The 22158-nt window shown below is 55.9% G+C and overlaps 1 protein-coding gene across 1 annotated transcript in view; it reads right to left on the reverse strand.

Moving 5' to 3' along the window:
- Positions 1-2162: 2162 nt before the first annotated feature.
- The window catches only part of LOC131828857 (cadherin-23-like), a 269926-nt gene continuing 249930 nt past the window's right edge, over positions 2163-22158 (reverse strand). Inside the window, exons 14-18 of the mRNA XM_059169997.1 lie at positions 9262-9326; positions 7363-7600; positions 5821-5926; positions 3555-3682; positions 2163-2285 (exon numbers count right to left, since the gene is read on the reverse strand). Of these exons, the coding sequence (XP_059025980.1) occupies positions 2163-2285; positions 3555-3682; positions 5821-5926; positions 7363-7600; positions 9262-9326 (660 nt within the window). The remainder of the gene's footprint in view (positions 2286-3554; positions 3683-5820; positions 5927-7362; positions 7601-9261; positions 9327-22158) is intronic.

Below are 22158 nucleotides of genomic sequence, written 5' to 3' on the forward strand. Positions count from 1 at the left end.
GAGAACCCCATCCTGCCGGAACTGCAGACTGCAAGTACCCAGAAAGAAATGCCGCTCTTCTTCCTCAGCCTGCCCCCGGGCTCTGGGCTGTGCAGCACCTCCCCGCTCCCACCCCCCTGCCTCGGAGAACTGGCGGTGTGAAGGCTTGCCTGCCATTCAGTGCCCCAACAGCATGCCCAGGCATCCCCCCAGTGCAGGAGCCAATGCCCCATATATGTATATATCTAAGCCTTCCGCTTGGATGCGCGAGATGGCGCCGAGAATGTCAGTGACAGAGCGTGAGGCAGAAACTTATTAGCAGTGATATTTCCCCGGAACCTGGCACTGCATTTGCTATTAGTTCTAATTCAGCGGCTCCCTCTACAAAAGCTTATTGTCCCCTAATGGGAAATCTACAAACCAAGTTTGACTTCTTTATTAAAAATCAACAAGCGGTGGGTGAAAAGGAATCACCTGGCGTCCCCCATCCCCCACCCCTTTCTCCTCCAGGAGCCTCCCGCCCTGATCTGCCTCGCCCCACCCCCAACCAGTGCCAGAGACGCTGCTGTGAACTTCTCATCTCTCATCTTCGCCCCCCGTTGAGAGAAAATCCCTTTGGTGGACGGAGGAGCCAGCTTAGACAAGTGACAGCTACTTAAAAATCACCCATGTGCAAAATCAACCCAAAGGCGATGACCTTTTCAAGTGTGGTCCTTAGACAAAAGTGACTAGTGACTACACCACCCCAAAGCCCTGCTTGAGGGAGTATGGTCCCTCACGGCCAAGGTGGCTCCTGTCTTTGTTGCCAGAACCCCCGCCCCACCCTTCCCCGCTGTCAGGGCCAGAGCATACCTGGAGGAAAACTGTGGGGCCCTTGCTGGTCTGCAGGACAGCTTTGAGGGAATTTGAAAATGACCCTTTCTGCTGGGCTCAAGTAGCTCCAGGCCCGGTGGATCCCTGCCCCCAACCCAGCCCTGCACACGGAGACTCTGCTGTCTGGCTTCGGGGAGGGAGGTGAAGGCTGCTGACCCCTCTTTTATTCACAGTGAACGAAAGGTTGGTTTGGCTCCTTGGCCACGCTCTTCCTGTTTGCTTGGGCTCCCCCGGAGAAGCCGAGGGGAAAGGAGAAAGAGGCCCTTTCTGGGTTCCTTAACTGAGTCACCGGTGGGGGAAGCTGGGGTTTGGGGCAGTCCCTGGGTTTCAAGATCCCATCGGGGCCAACCTTAGAAGGCCTTGCTCCTCAAAGTGTGGTCCCCTGACCTGAAGCATCCGCATTGCCTGGCCCTTGCTGGGAATGCAGAGCCTCGGCCCCTGCTTAGGTCCGCTAAAGAAGAATTTAAGATCTCCAGGAGATCCACGCGAACTGTGAGGTGTACTGGTTTCAATCGCACGCAGCTAGGGATTTCCGAGGCTTCGGGCCTAGGAGTACACTGGAAAGGATGTGAACTCAGGAGTCAGACAGGTCAGGATTCCAATCCTAGCTCACCAGGACCGGGAGCAAACTCAAGAGAGGAAGGCCCTGGGGATCCTGGACCTGCTATCTTTTGCCTCATCTGTGGAATGGGACTGGGAAAGTTTTAATTTCCACGTGGCCAACTCTGCCTGTCCATCCCTGGGCTGGTGTAGATCACCTTAACTTATTTCCTGACTCCACCCCTATTCTCACCCTCTCCCTCATCCGCTTCCCCCAAACTGAGAGTGCATCTTCTCTGTCTGGCTGAGTTCTCGGAAATTTCCATTGGTACCGGAGATGCTGCTGACAGTATGCGCGACCATCCCACCAGCTGCGACGACAGCCAACATAACAGGTGTCAAGAGCCACCTGCGTGATCTCAAGCCTCATGATAATACCATGACGTGGTACCATGATTATCCCCATTTTGCAGATGAAGAGACTGAGGTTGAGAAAGACAGAGAGTTTAGGACCCCAGGTCATAGAGTTAGAGGGTGGCAGAGCTGGGTCTCAGAGCCATATGCCTCCCAAACTCTGTTCCTTCCTCCATTCTTCGAGGAGGGGAGCAGGTTTCACAGACACCGTTGTTCCCTCCCATCCCTGCCGCTGCACCTTGCTCACTGGGAAAAGTCACCATGCCTGAGCGGACAATACCAACCAGGTGAAAATGGTGGGTTGCTCGAGCTTGGGAGTGTGACCAGGACTGGGGCGCTTTGGGGACTGTGTTTAATCAAGATGGGTAAACTAGGGTTGGGGCCATGTGGAGAAGGAACTCAAGGACGGGGTCATAATTGACAAGGAATGCATTCTGCTTCTTTGGTGCCCGCCTGCCCTGGTGCTTCAAAGTGGGAGGCTGTGGGTAAAAGGCAGGCCGTTAGTGTTTAGGGTTCTGTGGATCTCCTCTTTCCCGGCCACCCCTCCCCCCAGCCTCCCACCACTCCCTGAAACCTGCGAGGGACCCCAGACTCTGCTTTTCCCTTTGCTGGTTCTTCACAGCCTCACCTTCTGATGCCACCCCTAGATCCTCCTCCTGGCTGCCCACATGCAGGGCTCCCCCTGAGGCATCACCCTCCACCTCATCACTGCCAGCCCATCCTAGGGAGCAAGTGAATAGGGTTCCCTGCCCAGACAAGGACCATCCCACCAGGCAGCTGGCCCTTGGACCTCTGCTCTGGGTTGAGAGGATGAGGCTTGGTAAAGCCAGGTGTGGGGCAGCGCCAGAGGCTGCCGGTGAAGCCATCTGGTACAGAAAGGTCATCCAGCACTTCTGCACGGGAGATTCTGCAGAGCGCACGTCAGATCACAGTGTATCTCCAACCTGCCCATCTGATCTACTCTTCCTGGAGTCTGAAATGCACTAACTCTTCCGTCAACACACACTCATGGCTCCCGCAGGCAGCAGCCTTTATGAGATGGGGGTTGTGGGGGGTGGTGCTTGCACATGCACAGTGGGGAAAGGCCACGGGTGCCCCCTTCAGACCATGGTTTGCATCCCTGGGATCGCTAGTGGGGCAGCACGGGGCAAATGAACCGGCTTGGAGATGGATTCAGTGACTGATAATTTCAGACACGGAGAGCACTACCGTGTGTTTGATATTCATGTCAGACCAGCTGTGGTTGGGTTTCAGGCCCCTTTAGATCTTCAGAGGAGCGGAAAAAGGAAAGAGAAAGGGAAGAGGGGGATATATGGAGAGAAAGAGACAGGAGAGAGATGACCTCCCTGTAATTTCCCTTCAACTTCACAAAGCATGGCTCTACACGACGGAATCCCATGACATTTCCTCCTGCTTGAGCCCCCGTTCCTGCTCCCCACCAGCGGGCATCCTGAGCCCCCCTAAAGAAGTTAGAGTATGATGGTAAGGCTCTTCTCACATCCCAGGGCCTGGACTTCCTGGCTGAGCTAGGGGGCAGCTTGGCCGCTCAGCGATGGCAGAAGTTTGCAGGACAGTCTGCTGAGTGACTCCCCGAGCTGCAGGGACAGCCAAGGATGTAGGGACACAGTCTGACACCACTGGGTTCAGGCAGGGCACCCAATACTCACCACCCCTTACCCTGGGAAGGTAAGCCCAACACTCACCACCCTTTACCATGAAAGGGCAAGACCAGCACCCTGGGTACTTACAAACACCTCGATGGTGACAGGGACAGTGCTGTTCAGAGGGGGATTGCCAGCGTCCTTGGCCATGACCGTCAGGTAAATTAGCCCATTGGGTATCTGCTCGTAATCCAGGGGACGGCTCACGCTGATCACTGAAATGACAGGAACATGGCCCCAGGCCTCCTATAAGCAGACTTTAGATGCCTGTCCAGCCAGGGGTCTCCTTTGGGCAGAGAGGCTGTGGCTGGCACAGGCTGGCCAGCTCTGCCTCATTCTCTGCAACCCCCCCCCCCCCCCCCCCCGCCCTCCACTGCCGGCTCTGAACTCCTGGAGCCTCGTGGTCTTGACTTTGGTGAGGCACAATACTGAGCACAGCTAGTGTTGACTGTCTTGGTGGTAATGTAACCACCGCTTTACAGGTGAGGAAACCAAGCTCAGAGAGGCTCAGTAACTTGGCCAAAGTCACACAGCCAGCACTGTGTTAGAGGCGGGATTTGAGCCTGTGTTTCCCTGAATCCAGAGCCCAGGCTCTTCCCCCAGTAGGTGCTACTGCCTGCTTATCTGTCTGTCTGTCTCACCCACTTATCCGGCACTCTCCATCAGCCTGGAAGCCTCTTGGAGGGCAGGGTCATGCCTCTGGCTCTCTAGTATCTGGGAGGGAGCTCCAGATATGCAGAAAGCTCATGCACTCACTACCCAGCCTCAGGGCTGCCGGGGTGATGCCGACAGTGGGGTGCAGATGGCAGCTCCTTCCTCAGTCTCTCTGGCCCTGCCTGATCCCTCCCAAGGCCTCCCTCCTCTCTCTCCTTCCTCCGGTGCCTCCTCCCTTTACCCCATGGGCTCTCCATGCCCATCCTGTCCAGCAGCCTGCTCTGGGCACTGTTGACCCCCTTGGGGGGACCCTCAGGTGTGGCCAATTTTACTCTCAGCAGAACTTTGCTTGAAAGGGGTAAAGACAGCCCTAAAGCCAGAGACAGGCAGAAGTGAGGGGGAGCCGGGGACAGCTGAGAGATGCCGCCTTCTGATGTCCCCACTGCGGCACATGCCTGAACTCTCCCACAGGTACTCTTCTGCTTGGGGAGGGAAGGCATATGGGCTCCCACGTGGGGGGCATAGGTGGTCTGCTGGGGCATTACGACAATATGAAATCACCACTTTCTACACGGAAAATGGAAGTAAAATCTTTGCTTTAGTGATATAAAACCTAAGGGAGGGTCTAGCTACGAAGAGGCTGGGGTATGCCAGTAGGAAAAGACATTTCAGGTCTTTGAGGGGCAGGGAATAGATTTTAGAGAGAACACAGGGCTGTAGCATCTGGAGTGAGGACCGCAGTTTCCGTGACCTCGTCTCCCTGACCTGACTGTGGGGTACAGGAGGAGGGAGCGCTGGACTCAGAGTCACCCAGAGTGCATCCATTCTGCCTTGGGGTCACCTATGCCATCTTCAAGCTTCCCACAGGAGGGGATGTCCAAATGACCAGCCTAAGGCCAAAGGGAGGCAGAGCAAAGAGACGGGGAGGAAGGGTTTTCCTGGCAGAAGGAACAGACCTGGGAGTGACCGGTAAGGGGAGACTGTCGAGGGTCTCAGAGAGGCTGGGTTCTGGTGTGGAGACAGACATGCTGAAGGAAGAGGCTGGAGCAGCAACCCAGAGCCAGATCACATGTGTGTCCGTCTGTCTCTCTGCTGTATGACCTCGGGCAAGTCATTCCCTGTCTCTGGGCCTTTTTGCCCCTCCTCTGAGAAACAAGGCTGTCTCAAGATCTTGGAGCTGAAGGCTGCTGCTGCTACTCCCTGCCTGGGTCCTGGGGATCAGGAGTCCCAGGAGGGTCGTCGGGGTGAGGCCCAGAGTCTGGGACTGTGCCTGAGCCCAGCAGGGAGTGGTCACTGCCTATGAGGCCACTGAAGCGGGCCCAGAGTATCGGGAAGCGCAGCTGACAAGCCTCTGCCTCACAGACCTGGCCAGGCAGCCAGGGTAAGAACGAGGGGCCCTGCAGACTGTGGTAATATCAGATGCGGAGCTGCCCATGTTCTGAGACCCAGAGAAAGATGGAGCTGTTCCTACAGAAGGGCGATCCCAGGCCTGTGTCCCTCACCCTGACTGATGGGCTGTGGGGCAGCTCCCTGGCTTGTCCAGGGTGTCTGGGAGACAGACAGCCACGCCCCTTCTGATGGCCCTCTGGGGTGACTGACACCGCCTCCCCCCTCGCCCCCCCCAAGCGTTGTGGGTGTACTGCCCTGCTCGGGCCCACCGCCCCTCCTCCCTGGGCGGCCCCTCGCCCAGCACAAATACCTCCATAGCCCTCGTACACGCTGATGTCGAAGTAGCTGCCGAAGGCGGAAGCGTTGACGATGCTGTAGGTGATCTGGTTGTTGGGAGGGGAGTCCTCATCGGTTGCCTGGGGGGAAGAGCGCAGACAGGCCGGTGAGCCCTCAGGGGCCAGGGCGAGCAGAGGGCAGGCAGGAGAGGAGGGATGGTCCCTTCCGGGTCGGGTCGCCTGCCTTGGGAGAGCCAGGCCCTCCTTTCCCTCAGCCGGAGGCCACCCTCTGGCTCCCCACAGACACACCTCATGTTGGGGTGTGGAGGTAGTGTGGGGATCTAGAAGGTCTGCTGGAGGCCTAGGGGAAGAGGGGGAAGCCTGGAGCTTACCCTGAGGATGAGAGTCACCACCACCCCGGCACGATCATCTTAGAGACCCTTTGGTCTCAGCCTGAGCAGCCCAACCACAGAGGGCCCTCGCTGACCTCTGGACCAAGTAGGCCCTGAGCTGTGTGCCTCCTTAGTCCCTCCACACCCAGCTGTGGCTTCCTGTTTCATTTTTGCCTGCCTGCCTCCCTCAGACTGTCAGCTCTGTGCCAGCAGGAAACTTAGACTTCTCGATGGCTCCTGTGTACCTACAGTCTGGCACAATTTTTGGTACACTGTAGGTGTCAAATAAATGCATACTGCACAAATGCAAGGTGGGGTGGATGCCTGGAATGGGGTCAGAGATCCTTCTTTCCCTCTGGGGTGATTGAATTAATTCGCTTCTTTTCATAGGTTTCTGTTCCTAGAGAGGCTCCAAGGGGCTCCCACCGCTCTGGTGTACCGGGAGCCGAGTGGGGTGGGACGGCATGGGGGTGCGGGTTCTGCCTTCTCTGCATCCCCCCGTGCCCACCCCTGGTCCCCTTGCCTTTCTTCCTGCCCACGTCAGAATCCAGCTCTAAAGGGAGGCCTCTGGGCCCTGTCACCCTGGGTGGGCACAGTGGGGAAGGGGAGTGAGGACATGAAGAAGTCTCTGGTCTGAGGCACCTGGGTGGCTCGGTGGGTTAAAGCCTCTGCCTTCGGATCAGGTCATGACCCCAGGGTCCTGGGATCGAGCCCCACATCAGGCTCTCTGCTCAGTGGGGAGCCTGCTTGCCCCATTCTTTCTGCTTGCCTCTCTGCCTACTTGTGATCTGTCAAATAAATAAATAAAATCTTAAAAAAAAAAAAAAAAAAGAAGAAGAAGTCTCTGGTCAGAGTTATTCTGTGTGGGGGGAACTCACTGCAGGAGGACACTGGGAGGACGGGGTCCCAAGTGGAGATCCTGCTTGCCACTTGCCAAGGGAGAAGGGGAGGACATCCCTTTGCTGAATGGTGACCTGAAATTTAAGCTGACCCAGACACTTGCCCCACTCAGTTACCAAGGACACCAGGGAAAGCTCCGAAGCCTGACACAAATTGGGGCTGAGTTCTTTGTGGATGGTGGGTTGGCGTCTCTCGCAGCAGCTTCCACAGGGCGGTGGGCAGGCCGAGGCTGCCGAGGGGGAGGACAGGAGGGGGGCTGGGTGGCAGGACGCTCTGGGCTCTTACCCGGAGCCGCACCAGCTGGGTGACAGAAGGCTCGTTCTCCCTCAGGGCCCCCACATAGGCATCCTTCTGGAAGGTAGGCACGTTGTCGTTGACATCCAACACGTTGATCCTGACCCGGCCTGTGGTCTCCTCGCCACCCCCATCCCGGGCGATGATTGTCAAGGTGAAGCGCTGGATGAGCTCGTAGTCCAGTCTGGCAATGAGCATGATGAGTCCGGTGTCCTTGTCCAGAGAGAACCTGTGTCAGGAGGGACGGTGGGAGAGAAAGGGGTCCAGGCATAAAGTCAAGCAGCTCAGAGGTAAGGCCTGTATTTACCAGCCTGTCCTTGCCCGAGGGCATACACAGAAATAAAGTCAGAAGTCTGCCCTCTCTTCACTAGCCCTGACTCAGAGGAGTGTCTGTGTCTAACGCGGAGTGGGGTGGGAGGTGGGGGGCAGGGGTGAGGACCACACGGGGGTGGGGAATAGCCCGGTACTGAAAGGGCAGGAGCAGGTTGATTTCGTCGGAGGGAACTCGGCAGAACGATCCTCCTCCTGCGTGAACAGGAGTTTCTGCCTACTGTCTACGTTCAGATGCTGGAGAACAAGGACGGTCAGAAATGCTGCCGTTCCAGATGCTTTGGCCCCTAAATGTTCTAGGCGGGTGGTAAAGCATCCAGCTAGGGGAGGGGTCGTGGGTCATTTCTCAGGAGAGAGCCCTTCTCTTCTGCCCCAGCGTGGAGCCCTGGCTAAGAGCCTGGTACGTGTCTCCTGGGGAGAAGCGAGGTCCAGCGAGACCATCCCCCTAGCTTCCTCCTCTAAACAGTCCCTCGGGAGCCTCCCTTGAGTTGGAAGTTGGCACCTGTATGCCCAGATCTGGTCCTCTGAGCCCAGAAGGTCCTGGCTCCAGGACCAGGGAAGAAGACGGGAAGGGATGAGGAAACCCAAGTTGACCAGCACGAGGCCATGTGGACACGGGGGCCCAGAGGGACAGAGATGCCCTGTGCATGCTTCCTGCTGCTGGCTCCTTCCTGCCCTGGTGAGGCTCCACCCAGAGCGGCAGAGCAAGGCCAGACTGCTAACAATCTGTCTCTTCCTGAGCGCCCCCGCAGCCAGCCAGGGCCGGACCGCAAGCTGACAGCCTGTCTTCCTCATCCTGCCGAGCGTCCAGATGCCTCAGACCTGCTCTCTAACTTCCACTTGGTTTTGATCATTAAAAACGAGAGGGTTTCCCCTTCTGCTTAACTAAGGACGAGGAAAGAGATGGCCCAAAGCCACGGTGGGTGACAGGACGAGGCTGACAGCAGCCTGGCGGTGAGGCGAGTTACCCCCCATCTCCTCCAGGGGCTGAGGGGTGTGGCGGGCCCCCTCTTGCTGGAGGCCATGTATCCCAGTGGTGAAGACCACATGCAGATGCCAGGCCCTAGAGCTTACCAGCTGTGTGACTTTGGGCAAATGTCTCAGCCTCTCTGAGTTTCTGCCTCTGCAAAGCACAGACGCTAACAGTGCCTGGTGCTGAGTTCCTCCAGCACTTGGGGGGATGAGGTTGGATCACGTGTGGAAAGCTCTGGGCCCCGAGCAGTACACAGCAAGGGTTCCCAGATGGGAGCTGCGGCTGCTACGGCCTTCGCTGGGTGCTGTCACTCGTGTTCCTGAGCTGCTTCATTCCCAAAGCCAAAGGCTGTCTTTCGAGGGTCAGAAAGACGATCCCTCTGAGTGTTTAGAGGATTTGGCCACGACTGTGCCACGGCGACGGCCATGCTGGCAGGGACTCCCATGGGTTCTGACTCCCTGCTCAGTGCATTAGCCATGGCGGCACTGCACCCTCCCTGGCCACTGAGAAGTTTCCGGAACCTTGTGAATAGTGGAGTGCCACTGCTGGGGTAGCATGGGGTGGGGGGCGCTGGGGCAGGGTCTTACCGGTCAGGGTCATCGCTGAAGAAGTAGTTGACTTCGCCGAAGGTGCCCACGTCATTGTCTGTTGCCTGCAAAGGTCAGAACAAGAAGTCATTGCTGCCGGCCCCAGCAAGGCTCCTGATCTCCCCGGGAAATGTCCACAGCCGGCCCGTGGTTTCAGCAGAGGTTTGGCTTTTGGGGGTGGGACTTCCGGCTTTTGCCTCATTCTCGCTCCGCCGAGTCCTCTTCTATACTAGTCCATATTATAGGTGAAATGACACCATTCATTCAGTCGTCCGTTCCCTATTTTTTTTAAAGATTTTATTTATTCATTTGACAGAGAGATCACAAGTAAGCAAAGAGGCAGGCAGAGAGAGAGAGGGGGGAAGCAGGCTCCCTGTTGAGCAGAGAGCCTGATGTGGGGCTTGATCCCAGGACCCTGAGACCATGATTGAGCTGAAGGCAGAGGCTTAACCCACTGGGCCACTCAGGTGCCCCACTGTCTGTTCCCTATTAAGCACGCACTGTGTGCCAGGCACTGGGACTCTGCTCCGTTCCCAGGCGACTCACTGCCCTGGAGCCGGGCAGCCTGCTGCTGCCACCAGATGCCAGGAGCAAAGGCCTTGGGCTGACCTTTCTGCCTTACATTTGGGGCTTCTCGATAAGACTGTGATTGGACAGAGATTCTGCTAATGAAAATGTTTCATTACTTTTATTTTAGCTTTAGTGAGGTATAATAGACAAATAAAATGGTAACACATCTGAAGTGTACAACTTGATGATTTGATATACATGTTCACTATAAAAGGATGTCCCCCACTGAGTTAATTAACACATCCATCACCTCCCTTACTTACCATTTTTTTTTTTTTTTTTTTTTTTTTTTTTTGTGAGAACACGAAGTTCTACTCTCTTAGCAAATTTCAGTTCTACAATACAGCGTTATCAACCGTGGTCATCATCTTATACGTTAGCTCCTCAGATGCCATTCATCTTACAGCTGAAAGTTGATACCCTCTTACCAACCTCTCTTTTCCCCGCCCTCCATATCTTTGTATCACGTATTTTTTGAGGTTCTCCTGGATTCTGTGAAATCTATCGAATTCCATGTTCTTTATGATAGACCTGAATGTTTGAGAAAAATCTGTGTTCCGTATCCTTAGTCAAAGAAGGCAGAAGAGTGAATAATGTATTTCTACACCAAATGATCCAAGTGAAAAAAAAATGTTTAGACCCAAAGGGTTCAGAACTCGGTTATCTAGGAAACCTGGTTACCCAGAAAGAGGCCATTTCTGGGGCTAGGGGCAGCCTCTTGTGCCCAAGTCCCATTCAACATGCCCACTGTCTGCATTCTGGAAGACTGTGTGAGGCCTTCTGCTCAGTCAGGCTCCGAGCACAGCACAGGTTCTCAGGGATGTGTGTCGAATAAGGGACAAAGACGACGTTGAGCCATGGAAACCACCCTCCTACGCAGGACTGCTTCCCGGACAGACCTTCTCTCTGAGCCACTCCTCACCACAACCATCATTTACGGAGCACCTTGCACTTGTCCCACATTTTTGTAATCACCCTGCGACATAGGTCCTTTTATCAGCACGGCCTCCAATTCACAGACAAGGAAACTGAGGCACAGAGAAGGTAAAGAACTCCCCCAAGGCTTCGCAGGGATTTGAAGCCAGTGCTGTCTTGCCATGCCCTTGGCCTCCATGTGTTACTGCTCTGAACGGGGAAGGGAGCTTGCTCTCAGAAGAACCTAGACAAAACTCCTCAGGGTAAGCCTGCCTCCCTCCTCTCCTTCCAGGGACCAGAGAAGCAGGGAGGAGCCCCGAAGTTCCCTTTTGCCCCACCGATCATCATCACCATGTGTGGCTGTAGTCAACTACTGGAAGTGGGGCTTGGCCTGGTGATGCCCTCAGGCCCCTTGGTGAGGTGTCAGTGTGGCCTAGAGACCCCAGTTCCAATATAGTGCCAACAGTCAGATCACTGTGTGACCAAATGTCCCCCCCTTCAGGCCTCAGCATCATGGTGGGTCAGAGGAAAGGGTCTGGGGGAGCAACACAGGCAAAGTCACACCTGCCGGGCTCCCTCCCAGCACCCAGTGCCGGGCACAGAGCAGCTGCTGAAGGAATGCTTGGAAAAGGAATGAACAAGTTTTAGCAAGAAGGGGGTGGAGAGCTGGGACAGAGCCAGGGAAGAGAGGGATTCAAAGGGGAGGGAGCAAAAGGGGCTGAGAAAAGAGGCCAGGGACCCGAGAGAGCAGCTAGGCCGTGTGGAGGGGAGGAAGAGAGGGCTAGACTATGCAGGAACCGAGGGCCCCATCAAATCACGAGAGGGCAGTTTCTGGCCCTAGGGACAACGCCCTTCCTAGCTGGGTGCCCTGTGGAATGGCACTCAGACTGGTAGGGCAGGAAGGAACCCAGAGGTCCCCCTTGTCCAGCCCTTTCACAGCTGAGGCCCAGGGAAACTGGGTGACAAGATGGGCTGGTCTCCTCTCCCCGGGCAGACTCTGGCCTCCAAGCCCCCAACCCCCATCCCCGCATCTTCCCCTGGCGGGCTAGGCACTGCCATGGCTCCCAGAGTGACCCCTTCCCCCGGGGCCTCCCGCTGCCCACCCACGCTGCTGATGCTGACCGGGGAAGATTTGTGAGTCCTTTAGTGCCGCCGTCTAATGACCGTATGAAATATGTATGCCCAGCGAAGAGGAGAGGGAGAACTTCCATCTTTCAAATACATGAAGCAGAATCAGAAGAAGATGAAAAGCTGCTTCTGGGGCCCTGCCATGACGGGGGCAGCTGGCCCCCACAGAGAGGGCCCCGCCAGGGTGCTCAGGCCAGTGCCCGCAGCAGGGGGCCTGGGTCAAGTGCTCCGTGCTTGGGAGGAGACAGCAAACCCCATCTCTCGGCAGCCCTGCCGAAGGCCCTTCTGGGCTCCCCAGGGCCCTGAGGGGACCGTCCCTTCTCCTCCACACACACTCGTGGCCCTGCCCTCCGGGCCCCTGCTGCCGGCTCCAGCCTTGTCGCTGACCCAGGCCAGACCACGTGCGGCTCTGGCCCAGACTGGCACAGCCCATCTGCTCCCCTCTGCCTGGACCGCTTCCTTCCTCCCCTGTCTGGCTCACCCCTTTCTGTCCTTCTTGGCTCTCCAAGGCTGGGTTTGGGCTCCGCCCTTCAGGAAAGACTCCTAGCCCTGAAGATGCAGCAGAGAGGAAGCTGTCAGTGGCTCTATTTCCTCCCTCCCGGCTCTGGCTCCCTGGGGGACATGGTGGGGTCATGGCGCCCGCACAGGTTGGGGGGGGGTGCTCACGATCTCTGTCCTCCACAGTGACCTCTACATCCACGCAGATGCAACATGCATTCCTGCCCATGGATTTCATTCCAGCCCAGCCCTGTGAGCTGGGTACTGCTACCACCCCTGCTCCTTGCCTTTACCAAACGAGGAAGCAGACAGGATCTTCCTTAGGAAAGGTGCCCAAGGGCTCTCCACTGCTAAGTGGCAGAGGTGGCCTCCACATCTGTGTCTTAAAACCATTTAGCACCTCTGGGTCCCGTGGCAGCCGAGGTGCAGCTCTAGCCATGCTGGCTGGCCCAGTGGAGGGCGCTGCTGGGGCCTGCCCCCTCAGCCCCTTTCTCATGCACTTTTCAATCAGCCTCCTTCCCAAGCCCTGCTTTGTGCCTGCGCACCTGAAACACATCCTGTGCCAAACAGCGACCCTTGGGCCTGCTTTAGGAAGGAGGGGCTGGGGAGTAACCAGGATCTGCACAGAGGCCACATGTACTCCTCGTGCCAGCAACACCCTCTCTCCTGCTGTGTTAGCCATTGGTGTTGGCTTCTTGCCCCTGGGTCCTTTAGAACCAGTCTTGGTAAGCAGTGAAGTGTACCTGTGTGTGCTTGTGGGTTAGATTCTAGTGCTGGGGGATGGCAGCATGTTTGCCGAGACAGCAGAGGGGAGGCCCGGATGGCCGGCTCTCATACCGTACCCTGGGAATTCTAAGAAATGCTAAACCAAGGTTCTAGATCTCCCCTATGATGTCTCTGTATACCCACTAGCATCCCCCAGGGCTAGAATCTTACCCCCAGATACACGCTGGTATGCTTTATGCCTACCCAAGGGCCAGAAGTAAAAAACAATGGCTAACATGATCTTCCTCTGCTCAAAAACCTTCAGTGGCTCCCCATTGTTGCCAAATTAAATCCAGACCAGCATCCTTGTGTCAAGGCCTGGCTAGCTTTGGAACCTTTTTTTTTTTTTTAATTAAAGATTTTTATTTATCTGATAGAGAGACACACAGCGAGAGAGGGAACACAAACAGGGGGAGTGGGAGAGGGTGACGCAGGCTTTCCGCCAAGCAAGGAGCCCGACACGACACTCAATCCCAGGACCATGACCCAAGCCAAAGACAGACGCTTAACGACTAAGCCACCCAAGTGCCCCCAGCTTCAGCATTCTTTTACCCACCTCTCCATGATGCTCTGGGCTGTTCTGGGTTCTGACAACCTGATTGCACCACACCCCTTCATTCTGTAACTGCCATCCAAACCAACCCAGCCCTCAGGACCCACCCCAAATGCTTGATCACTGAAGGAGCTCCCTGATGCTTCACTGTTCCTGACCTGGGAGCCCTTGGCTGTACCTCTTTTGGAATATGGAATATAAATTTGCCATTTCTGAAAACTGCCCGTGTATGCCCCGCGTCTGCCCCTTGACAGAAAAGTCCGTATCTTACTCATGTTTGTGTCCTCTGTTGTGCTCCGAACAGGGACATGCGCAGAGCATGTGGGAAGGGGCAGAGTGGGTCTAGAGGGTGAGCTGGAGGATACCTGGCACACCATGGAGAGAACCTTCGTGAAGACAATGACCAGACCCTTAGTCGTGTAGTCAGTAAGTATTTTCTGGGCTCCTCCCATGCCAGTGATTACACCAGGCACTGGAGTCACAGCTACACGGACGCCAATGCCCGTGCTGGAATGTGACTTACGGATGGGAAGGGAAGACGACGAAAATGCAGGGGAGAGATTACTATAGAATGTAATTTCAGACAATGCTAACCACTCTGATGAGAATAAAGCAGAAAAGGGGTTAGCGAGCGTTGGGGTTATTTTGCACTAATGAGTGTGTTTTTTAGTAATTTAAAAATTTGGTAATTTTAGGGGCGCCTGGGTGGCTCAGTGGTTTGGGCTGCTGCCTTCGGCTCGGGTCATGATCTCAGGGTCCTGGGATCGAGCCCCGCATCGGGCTCCCTGCTCCGCAGGAAGCCTGCTTCTCTCTCTCTCTCTCTCTCTCTCTCTCTGCCTGCCTCTCTGCCTACTTGTGATCTCTGTCAAATAAATAAATTAAATCTTTAAAAAAAATTTGGTAATTTTAGTAATTTTAGACTAATGAGTGTGTTTGGTGTCTATGGGACAGTCACTGGCTGGACACTGAGAAGCCCTTGGGAGCTCCCAGGGAGAAGCGCCCGACCCCTGGCACAGAGCTCAGAGACAGCTCTGAGCACCGGCCTTCTCCAGCACCATTGTGGGCAGTCTAGGAAGAGGGGCCCCCAGGCAGAGTCAGCAGCTGTCCCCACCACTGGCACATGGGGAGAGGGTGGGGCCGGGACTGGCTGCTGTCCAGCGCCTGATTTATAAGACATCTCCTCTGATTCTCCCCAACACTGGCATTACCAGCAAAACTAATTCCCTCATTTGGGCCTTTATAATTGCATTGCGAGTGCTTATTTCTGTGATGGACAATACTGGCAGAAGTGTAATTTTCTTCTGCTGACAAAAAAGAAAAAAATAAATACACATGGTGGGGGAAATTCCAAAGGTTAAGACAAGGTGAGCCTACAGCGGGGAAATGGCCAGATTTCCAGACTGGCCAGGTCTGAGTCAGAAATGCCCATCCTTTCTTGGCTATGGGGCAAAGGGAGGGTAAGATGGTGCCCCGTGCCATCTCCCTTTGAGTACATCTGTGAACAATACACTGTGCCCAGCGTTTCCCCCACCTTATTTCATTCCATCTTCCTGACAGCCCTACCCTGGTGGTAGGGGGACTAGAACCAACATTATCCCCATTTTACAGATGGAACTGAGGCTTAGAGAGGTCAATCAACTTGTTCAAGGTCAAATGACTACAGTACAAGATATGAGCTCACCTGTGCTAGTAACCACGCCCCTCCCCACCTGCCCCTGTAGGTGTGGCTAGGGGTTCAGGAAGAGTTCGGCCATGAGATCAAGGGTGCCTCTACCAGGTCACTGTCCTTCCCCTCTAGAAGCCAGATGGGTCCCCACAGGTAGTCTCCTTCTAGCCATAATGGCTCTGCCCCAGCCTCTGCCTGGAAGGGGTAGGCTCTGGCACCTCTGGCCATGCCCATTAGCAGAGGAAGCAGGGGTGTCTGGCTGTGGTTTCCCAGGAGGCAGATCCTCAGCCAAGACCCTTGGCCCTCAAATAAGAACCCCCACCCCTGGCCAAGCTTGGTCTTGGTATGTGCATGTGGCTCAGGACCTAGATAGACTGGGAGAGGCTGTCATCTGCTAAAGTTAGGGCAGCCTAACCGGCTGTGGGCACCCTTCCCAACACACCCAGATCTCTTCACCCGGCACCCCCGGATACAGCGCTCCCTTTAACTTGCATGCCGGGGCTCTGTGCCCAGCCCAGCTCATCACAGCCTCTCACACTCACTCCCAGGACCCCACCGCTTCACAAGTGGTCAGGTCCTGCCCTCTCCTGGGCCCGTCCTAAGGGCTCCTTTCTGACCCAGCCTATTTTCACGATGAGTGGTCACCATCTCCCACCCTCTTCCATTCCTTTGTTCTGGGCCAAGGGCCTGTCCTGCTGACACACTGCTTCCATCACATACGTCTACACCTCTCTACTGTCCCTCTTAATAGCCTTGCAGAGGCCCATCACGGACGCTGGGCCTTAGGCTCCAAGCTGACTCCTGCCTGCTCTGGCCTTCTCCAGGGTCTCCCTCTGAACTGCCACACACTGGGAGCTGCCATATTCTTGTTTTTGTTTTTTTTTTTTTTTTTAAAGATATTATTTACTTATTTGACAGATGGAGATTACAAGTAGGCAGAGAGGCAGGCAGAGAGAGGAGAAAGCAGGCTCCCTGCTGAGCAGAGAGCCCAATGCGGGGCTCCATCCCAGGACCCCAGGATCATGACCTGAGCCGAAGGCAGAGGCTTTAACCCACTGAGCCCCCCAGGCGCCCCAGGAGCTGCCCTATTCTGACAGCGCTGATCCCGCCCTAGGGACAGACGCCCTCCTCTCACGGTTTCAAACAGCCTGTCTACCCTTCTCTATAGCCTGAATGTCCTGTCCTTGTATCCTCTCTCCTCCTGTGTCCTCACGCTTCCCCACCCCTCCCTCCCTCCCTCTCTCTCTCACACACACACACACACACACACACACACACACCACACATACACACACCCTGTCTCTCTTCCTTTCCCTGTGACTCCGACAGCCTCCCAAATATGCCTGTTCTCCTGCCTCCCATAGAGATTTTCCTCTCTGTCTGGCCCAGGCGAAACCCGTCCCACACACAATCTCACACACTTGCACCAACCCCTCCTCCCCGCCCCGCACCCTAGTTACAGCCCCTGTGGCCCCTCCACACCCCTTCCCCGCCACCTGTGTGCCCTTCCCTGTGGGCTGGCAGCAGGCACTCACTCAATCACTCCGCGCCAGCGCCCGCACCCCGGTCACGCATGCTCGCCCAGACACCCCGCACGGGGCTTCTGCTCTGAAGCAAGGCGGGCCCAGCTGCCTCCCCAGCAGCCCTGGGTCCTGGCAACGGTGGCAGGCGGCGGGTGCCGGCGAGCAGTTCTGCTCCCGTGCACATATCTGCAGAGAAGGGCACACGGTACAATTTGTTCAGGAAACAATAGCAATGTTTGACATGTCATAAGGATTGATGGAGCAGAAATTTACATGGGAGAATGCATTTTTAAACAGCTCCACGGAGCCCCTGTGCTTTGCTGGTAATGCTTTCCACATTCATCATTCGCTGAGCCTCTCTGAATAACTCCTTAAACTATGGGAGATTAACTGCTCTTCTTGCAAGCTCTGGGAGGCTGGTGTGGCCAGTGGAAAGCAGGAGGGACTCCGTGGAAGGAAGCCAGGAGCCCAGAGGCCAGGTGACCTCCACTTGGCCGGATCAGGCCCATGAGGCCTGGCCCTCTCCCGCACTACCGCGCTCCCTCCCATGGCGCTCTGTGAGAGGATTTCTGGTTCTTTCTAGGATACGAGGCAGAAGCCAAAGGCCAGGAAGTATTTAGTCTGTCCCACACTTTTGGGGAAACGCTGGGTGTTATTCAGTTTTGCTCGTCCCGCAAGAAGGAAGCTGGGGCTGATGGGTGAGTGTGTGGCAGGTGCTAGGTGGGCAGAAAGGTTTGGCTGGACTTTGCTGCTCTGAGCACTTTCACAGGAGTCCTGGCCAAGGGGATGGTCATGCTCCCCAGAGGAGAGGAAATGCTACTGGCTCTAGGGAAAATGCTGTGTAGGCGATGAGAAGGGAGTGTGACCAGGTGGGTAGTGGCACCAGGGAGTGAACAATAGGGTGCAGGAGAGATCTTGGGGATACCATGGAGCCTAGGAAGAAAAATATATTTAGGAAAGCTCCTGGGTCCCGCTCGTGGCTTTCTGGGCATATAGGAGGCCTTAGGACAAGAAGGTGCCCCTGGGGAGCCTGGGCGTGGGGACAGAGGCTCAGAGCACAGGGGACAGTGGAGTCCCTCTTGGGGGGGGTGGAGTCACCAAAGGGAGGACCCAGCTTGAGGTGGGGAAAGGGAAGGGGGCCTTTCCTCCCTTCTGTCCCATTATGGAGGGGGATGGACAGCTGCAAACTCCTTGACGCACGCCCACGGCAGACTGCCTTACCATGGCGGTGACGCACAGAGGTCCTGAGGATCTCTCAACACTGTCTTCCTCGCAGCCACTGACAACCAGGTGTTGTACACGTCACGTTTAAGCCTCTCTGTGCCTCGAGGCTCAGAATGCGCTTCTCCCCGGGAGGCACCGTACAAGACCAGGCGCCAAGGGACTCACAAAGGATTTGGGTTAAGGACTCATGAGAATACCAACAAAATGGCAGCGTGTGATCTGGGTTCTGGTCCAGCTTCTGCTGCAACCATCTGGCTGCGGGACCCCACGTGAGACAGTGGGCTTCAGGGCCTCCCGACCCGTCTGCCTCTTTCACTCTGGCACCAGCAGCCCGTCCTCGGTCGGGAGCCAGACTGATGTAAGGAGAACCCACAGGCCAGCTTAGAAGGCTCCCAGGGCACTGAAGACAAAATCCAAACTGTCTTCCATGACCCTGGGGATGGCCAGTCTCAGCGGTCCCTGACCTCCCCTCCAAGCCATGTCTGGATTGCTCTGTTCCTGCCACCTGGTCTTCAGGCTCCTGCCACGACAGCCTCGTGCCTGTCTCATAACCCTTGCACTGCACTGCCCTGGGCCAGCAGTGTTCCTTCTCACCCCCAAGGGCTCAGCTAACAGGACCCGGTGACATCTGGAAAAGCTCACTCAGCTGCCCACTTGCTGCTGCGTGTGCTAGAAGCTGGGGGGGTCACGGTGGCCAGTAGTGGGGAGAGGCCATGGGCTTGGACTGGGGTGGTCAGGGCCATGCTGGGAACGGGCAGGACTCAGCTGGGGCGGACGGGTCAGGCTCGTGGCCTAGCCGGATGCGGTGGGGAGAAGGGCCTGGTTTTGGCAGGAACATTGGAGTGAGCGTTCACCGGCTATCTCCTCCCATAGACTGAAATCTTTCTGAGGGCACGACCTATCCTGTTCTGACACACACCCCGCGGCCCACCACAAACCGTAGCAGAGTGAAGAAATTATATGTGACAAGGTCCTTCCTACCAGTGACAAGCCAGGAATCCCCGGTCCTGAGCAGATGTACTTCTGAGCAGCCAGAAGGATATGATAGAGTTGGGGTAGGGTGGTGAGAAGGAGAAAGAGAGGAGGAAGAAAGGGGGAGGACAGGAGGAGAGGAGGAAAAGGAAGGACAGAGAAGGAAGAACCATCACAGAAACAGGTTTCTAAGCCTCAGCTTGCGCATCTGTAAAATGGGCCTGATAACAGTACCTGCCTCTCGGGGTCGTCTTGAGGATTAAAGCAGGTGTTGCATATAAGGCGCTTAGATCAGTGCCTGGAAGGGGGAATGGCTTCCAGGGGAGTGGGCATTAGTTTTTCTACCCCCAATTCTAACCACTCTGGGCCCTCTGTAGGCCAGGGGCAGGTGGAGGGGACACAGCCCTGCAGGAGCCCTCCTCCTGGCCCCGGCCCCAGGTAGGAAGGCGTGTGTCACCTGCGGCAGCGGGAGGAGGATGAGGATGGGGCTGACCGGGGCTCTCCGGGTGCGAGGGGTGCCCGGCTTGTTTGTTCTTGCAGACACTCTGTTGTTCTCGGGTTCCACCACCCCCTTCTTTATTCTCTTTATTTTAAAACCTGGAAATAAAAATTGATGGGGAGCAAATTGCTCTGGCCAGCAGTTCTGTGCTTAAAGGAGTCTCCCCGGGAAAGCAATTACGGGATGTCAGAGGCCGTCAGCGCGGCAGGCCGCTGCTGGCACCCAGGGCCTGGGCAGGCCTGGGGGGCCTTGGGCCTCCTGCTGGGAAGATGCGGGAGCCAGCATCTGGGGAGATGGAGGCCCCCTGACTGACAGAGGCACAGGGATAACCGAGATCACCGCCTTGCCGAGCATCGCCAGCCCGTGGGCCTGGCACTGCATGAAGAACTTGACACAATTCGTCCTGAATCCTTAAACCCACCAGCGAGATGGGGAGCACAGTCCCATTTTACAGACGAAGCGGTTTCAGCTGATAATAACTAAAAAACCAGTCACAGCAGCTCAGCCTGGTCTTGTCCACATTCTATTCCCATTCCTGCTCTGTGAGATGAGTATGATGCCACCCTTGTTCTACGGATGTGGAAAGTGCTCAGCTGGTGGAAGCTTCCAGCACCACACATAGCCCCTTGCTGCTCACCTCCGCATGGAAGAGGCTGCTTTACCAACAGGACCTGGGCCTCTCTTGGCCTGCAGGCTTCTCTCTCAAGGAAGCAGCTGGTATGTTGGGGTACCCACATCCCCAGAAGCTGACCTCCCTCAGTGGGGACTGGAGTTGATGAATCAGTAGCCCAGCCTCCCGGCTATGAGGTGGACTGGCTCACCTCTGCCCTCGGAGGTCTCAGTGGACAGAGCTTCAGTAGCCCCCCAGGGTAAGTGGCTTCACAGCGCCCCTGTCCGTGACCTCATCTCACTTCCCAGCCCCGAGTTACCTGGGGCCGCCTCTCCCAGGTAAACTGCCTGCCTGTGAGGCCTGTCTCAGGGTCCGTGTCTGGGTGAGCCAGGTCTCAGACACAGGCTGCGGGCTGGACACACGCGGTGAGCCAGACAGTCTGTCCCTGTCCTCACAGCTGCCAGAGGCTTAGGGTCCCACAGCCGGTTCCTGGCATAGCTGGGATTTGAACCCTCCTCTCTCGGGCATTCACACACACAAAACAAAAAGGGAAAAAAATTCAGTTCCTGACCCTTCTACATTGCTGTCCATTTCCTATGCCCTTGGGTTTGAGGAGGACTCAACGAAGTGACTTCAAAAAAAATCACATCTGACCATGAACAAGGAAAACGGATACAGAAAGCCATTTTCTGGAGGTGTAGGAGAGAGGGTAGCTGGCTGCTCTGGGGTGAACGAGACATTCACAATCAGAAGGGATGCAGGGCCTCTCTGGGGCCAGTTATCAAGCTGGGATTCTGTAGTAGAAGAGGAGGGTACCAGAGAGATGTGGGGCCAGACACCGGGGCTGAGGCTCAGTTAAGAGAGACCTTCTGTGCAGAGGAGATGGAAGGAGGGAAAAAAGACAGTCTAATCAGCCCCCTGGGGGGTGCAGTCAAACCATGGCTCCCCCATTACTCGAGTTCGCTACACCCCTGCCCTCCCGCTGACCCTCTCCTCCCTTGCCCCCGTGGGATCCATGGTACGCAACAGGCAGCCCCAGGTCTCTGGAGAAGGCAGGGAGAGGTACCTGGGCAGGGGCTGGTCCCATCCATGCGCCAGGACATGTCCTCACCCCAAGGTGACTCAGAGCCCAGGTGGGACTCCCCCCATGCCTGCTGCCATTGGCGGGCCCTGATTGGGCCAGCATGTGCTGCTCGCTAATGAACCGTATTGATTCCACATTCTCTTGTTGTCTCCCTAAATGGCAAGCCACACATCTGATAGATTAAATACCCACATGATTGCCCGCCTGACATCTCCATCACTCCGCCTGCGGGTCCCTAATGAATTTTACAGCCCCACAACGACAGAAGAAATTAAGGTCAAAGTCCGACACAGGAACTATAAATCACCTGTGATCTGAGACCAGCAGAGGCCTGCAGCCCTAGCCCTCACTCACCTGGGCCGGTTCAGCCCGGGGCTTGATGGCAAGATGGTCACATTCAGTGAGTGCCTGAGAAGCAGCCCCCACTCACAGACATTTGGGTTCCCTCTCTCCCCTGCCCACCTTACCTCCAGGAGTCAGAATGTTTTCACAGAGGGAAGCTCCCTCATAGGAAAGCAGCCTATCTTCTTTACAAAGACTTGTTTCCCAAGATGTTCAAAATATGCTGATCACACTGATCTAACAATGTCCCCAGAACAGGGAAAGGGATGAGCAGCATTCCCTCCATTTTGCAGATGAAGAAGCTGAGGCTTGTACAGAAAAGGGGCTTGCCCAGGGTCATTCAATAAGCTGAAGACCTTTATCTTCCAGACCTGAAGTTTACTGGTCTTGTTACAAGGGGAGCATTGAGGGATCTTTTATCCTAGTCCTGTTTCTCCTCTGGGTAGGGAGTACCAGTTACAGGTGGCTGAGCCGGTAGAGGGAGTCCTGGCCATGGATTCAGCTTCGACATTGGCCGACCAAGCTCAGCATGTATCTTGTCATACCTC

Source organism: Mustela lutreola, chromosome 4 (assembly GCF_030435805.1).
Source record: "Mustela lutreola isolate mMusLut2 chromosome 4, mMusLut2.pri, whole genome shotgun sequence".
NCBI classification, from domain to species: Eukaryota; Metazoa; Chordata; class Mammalia; order Carnivora; family Mustelidae; genus Mustela; species Mustela lutreola.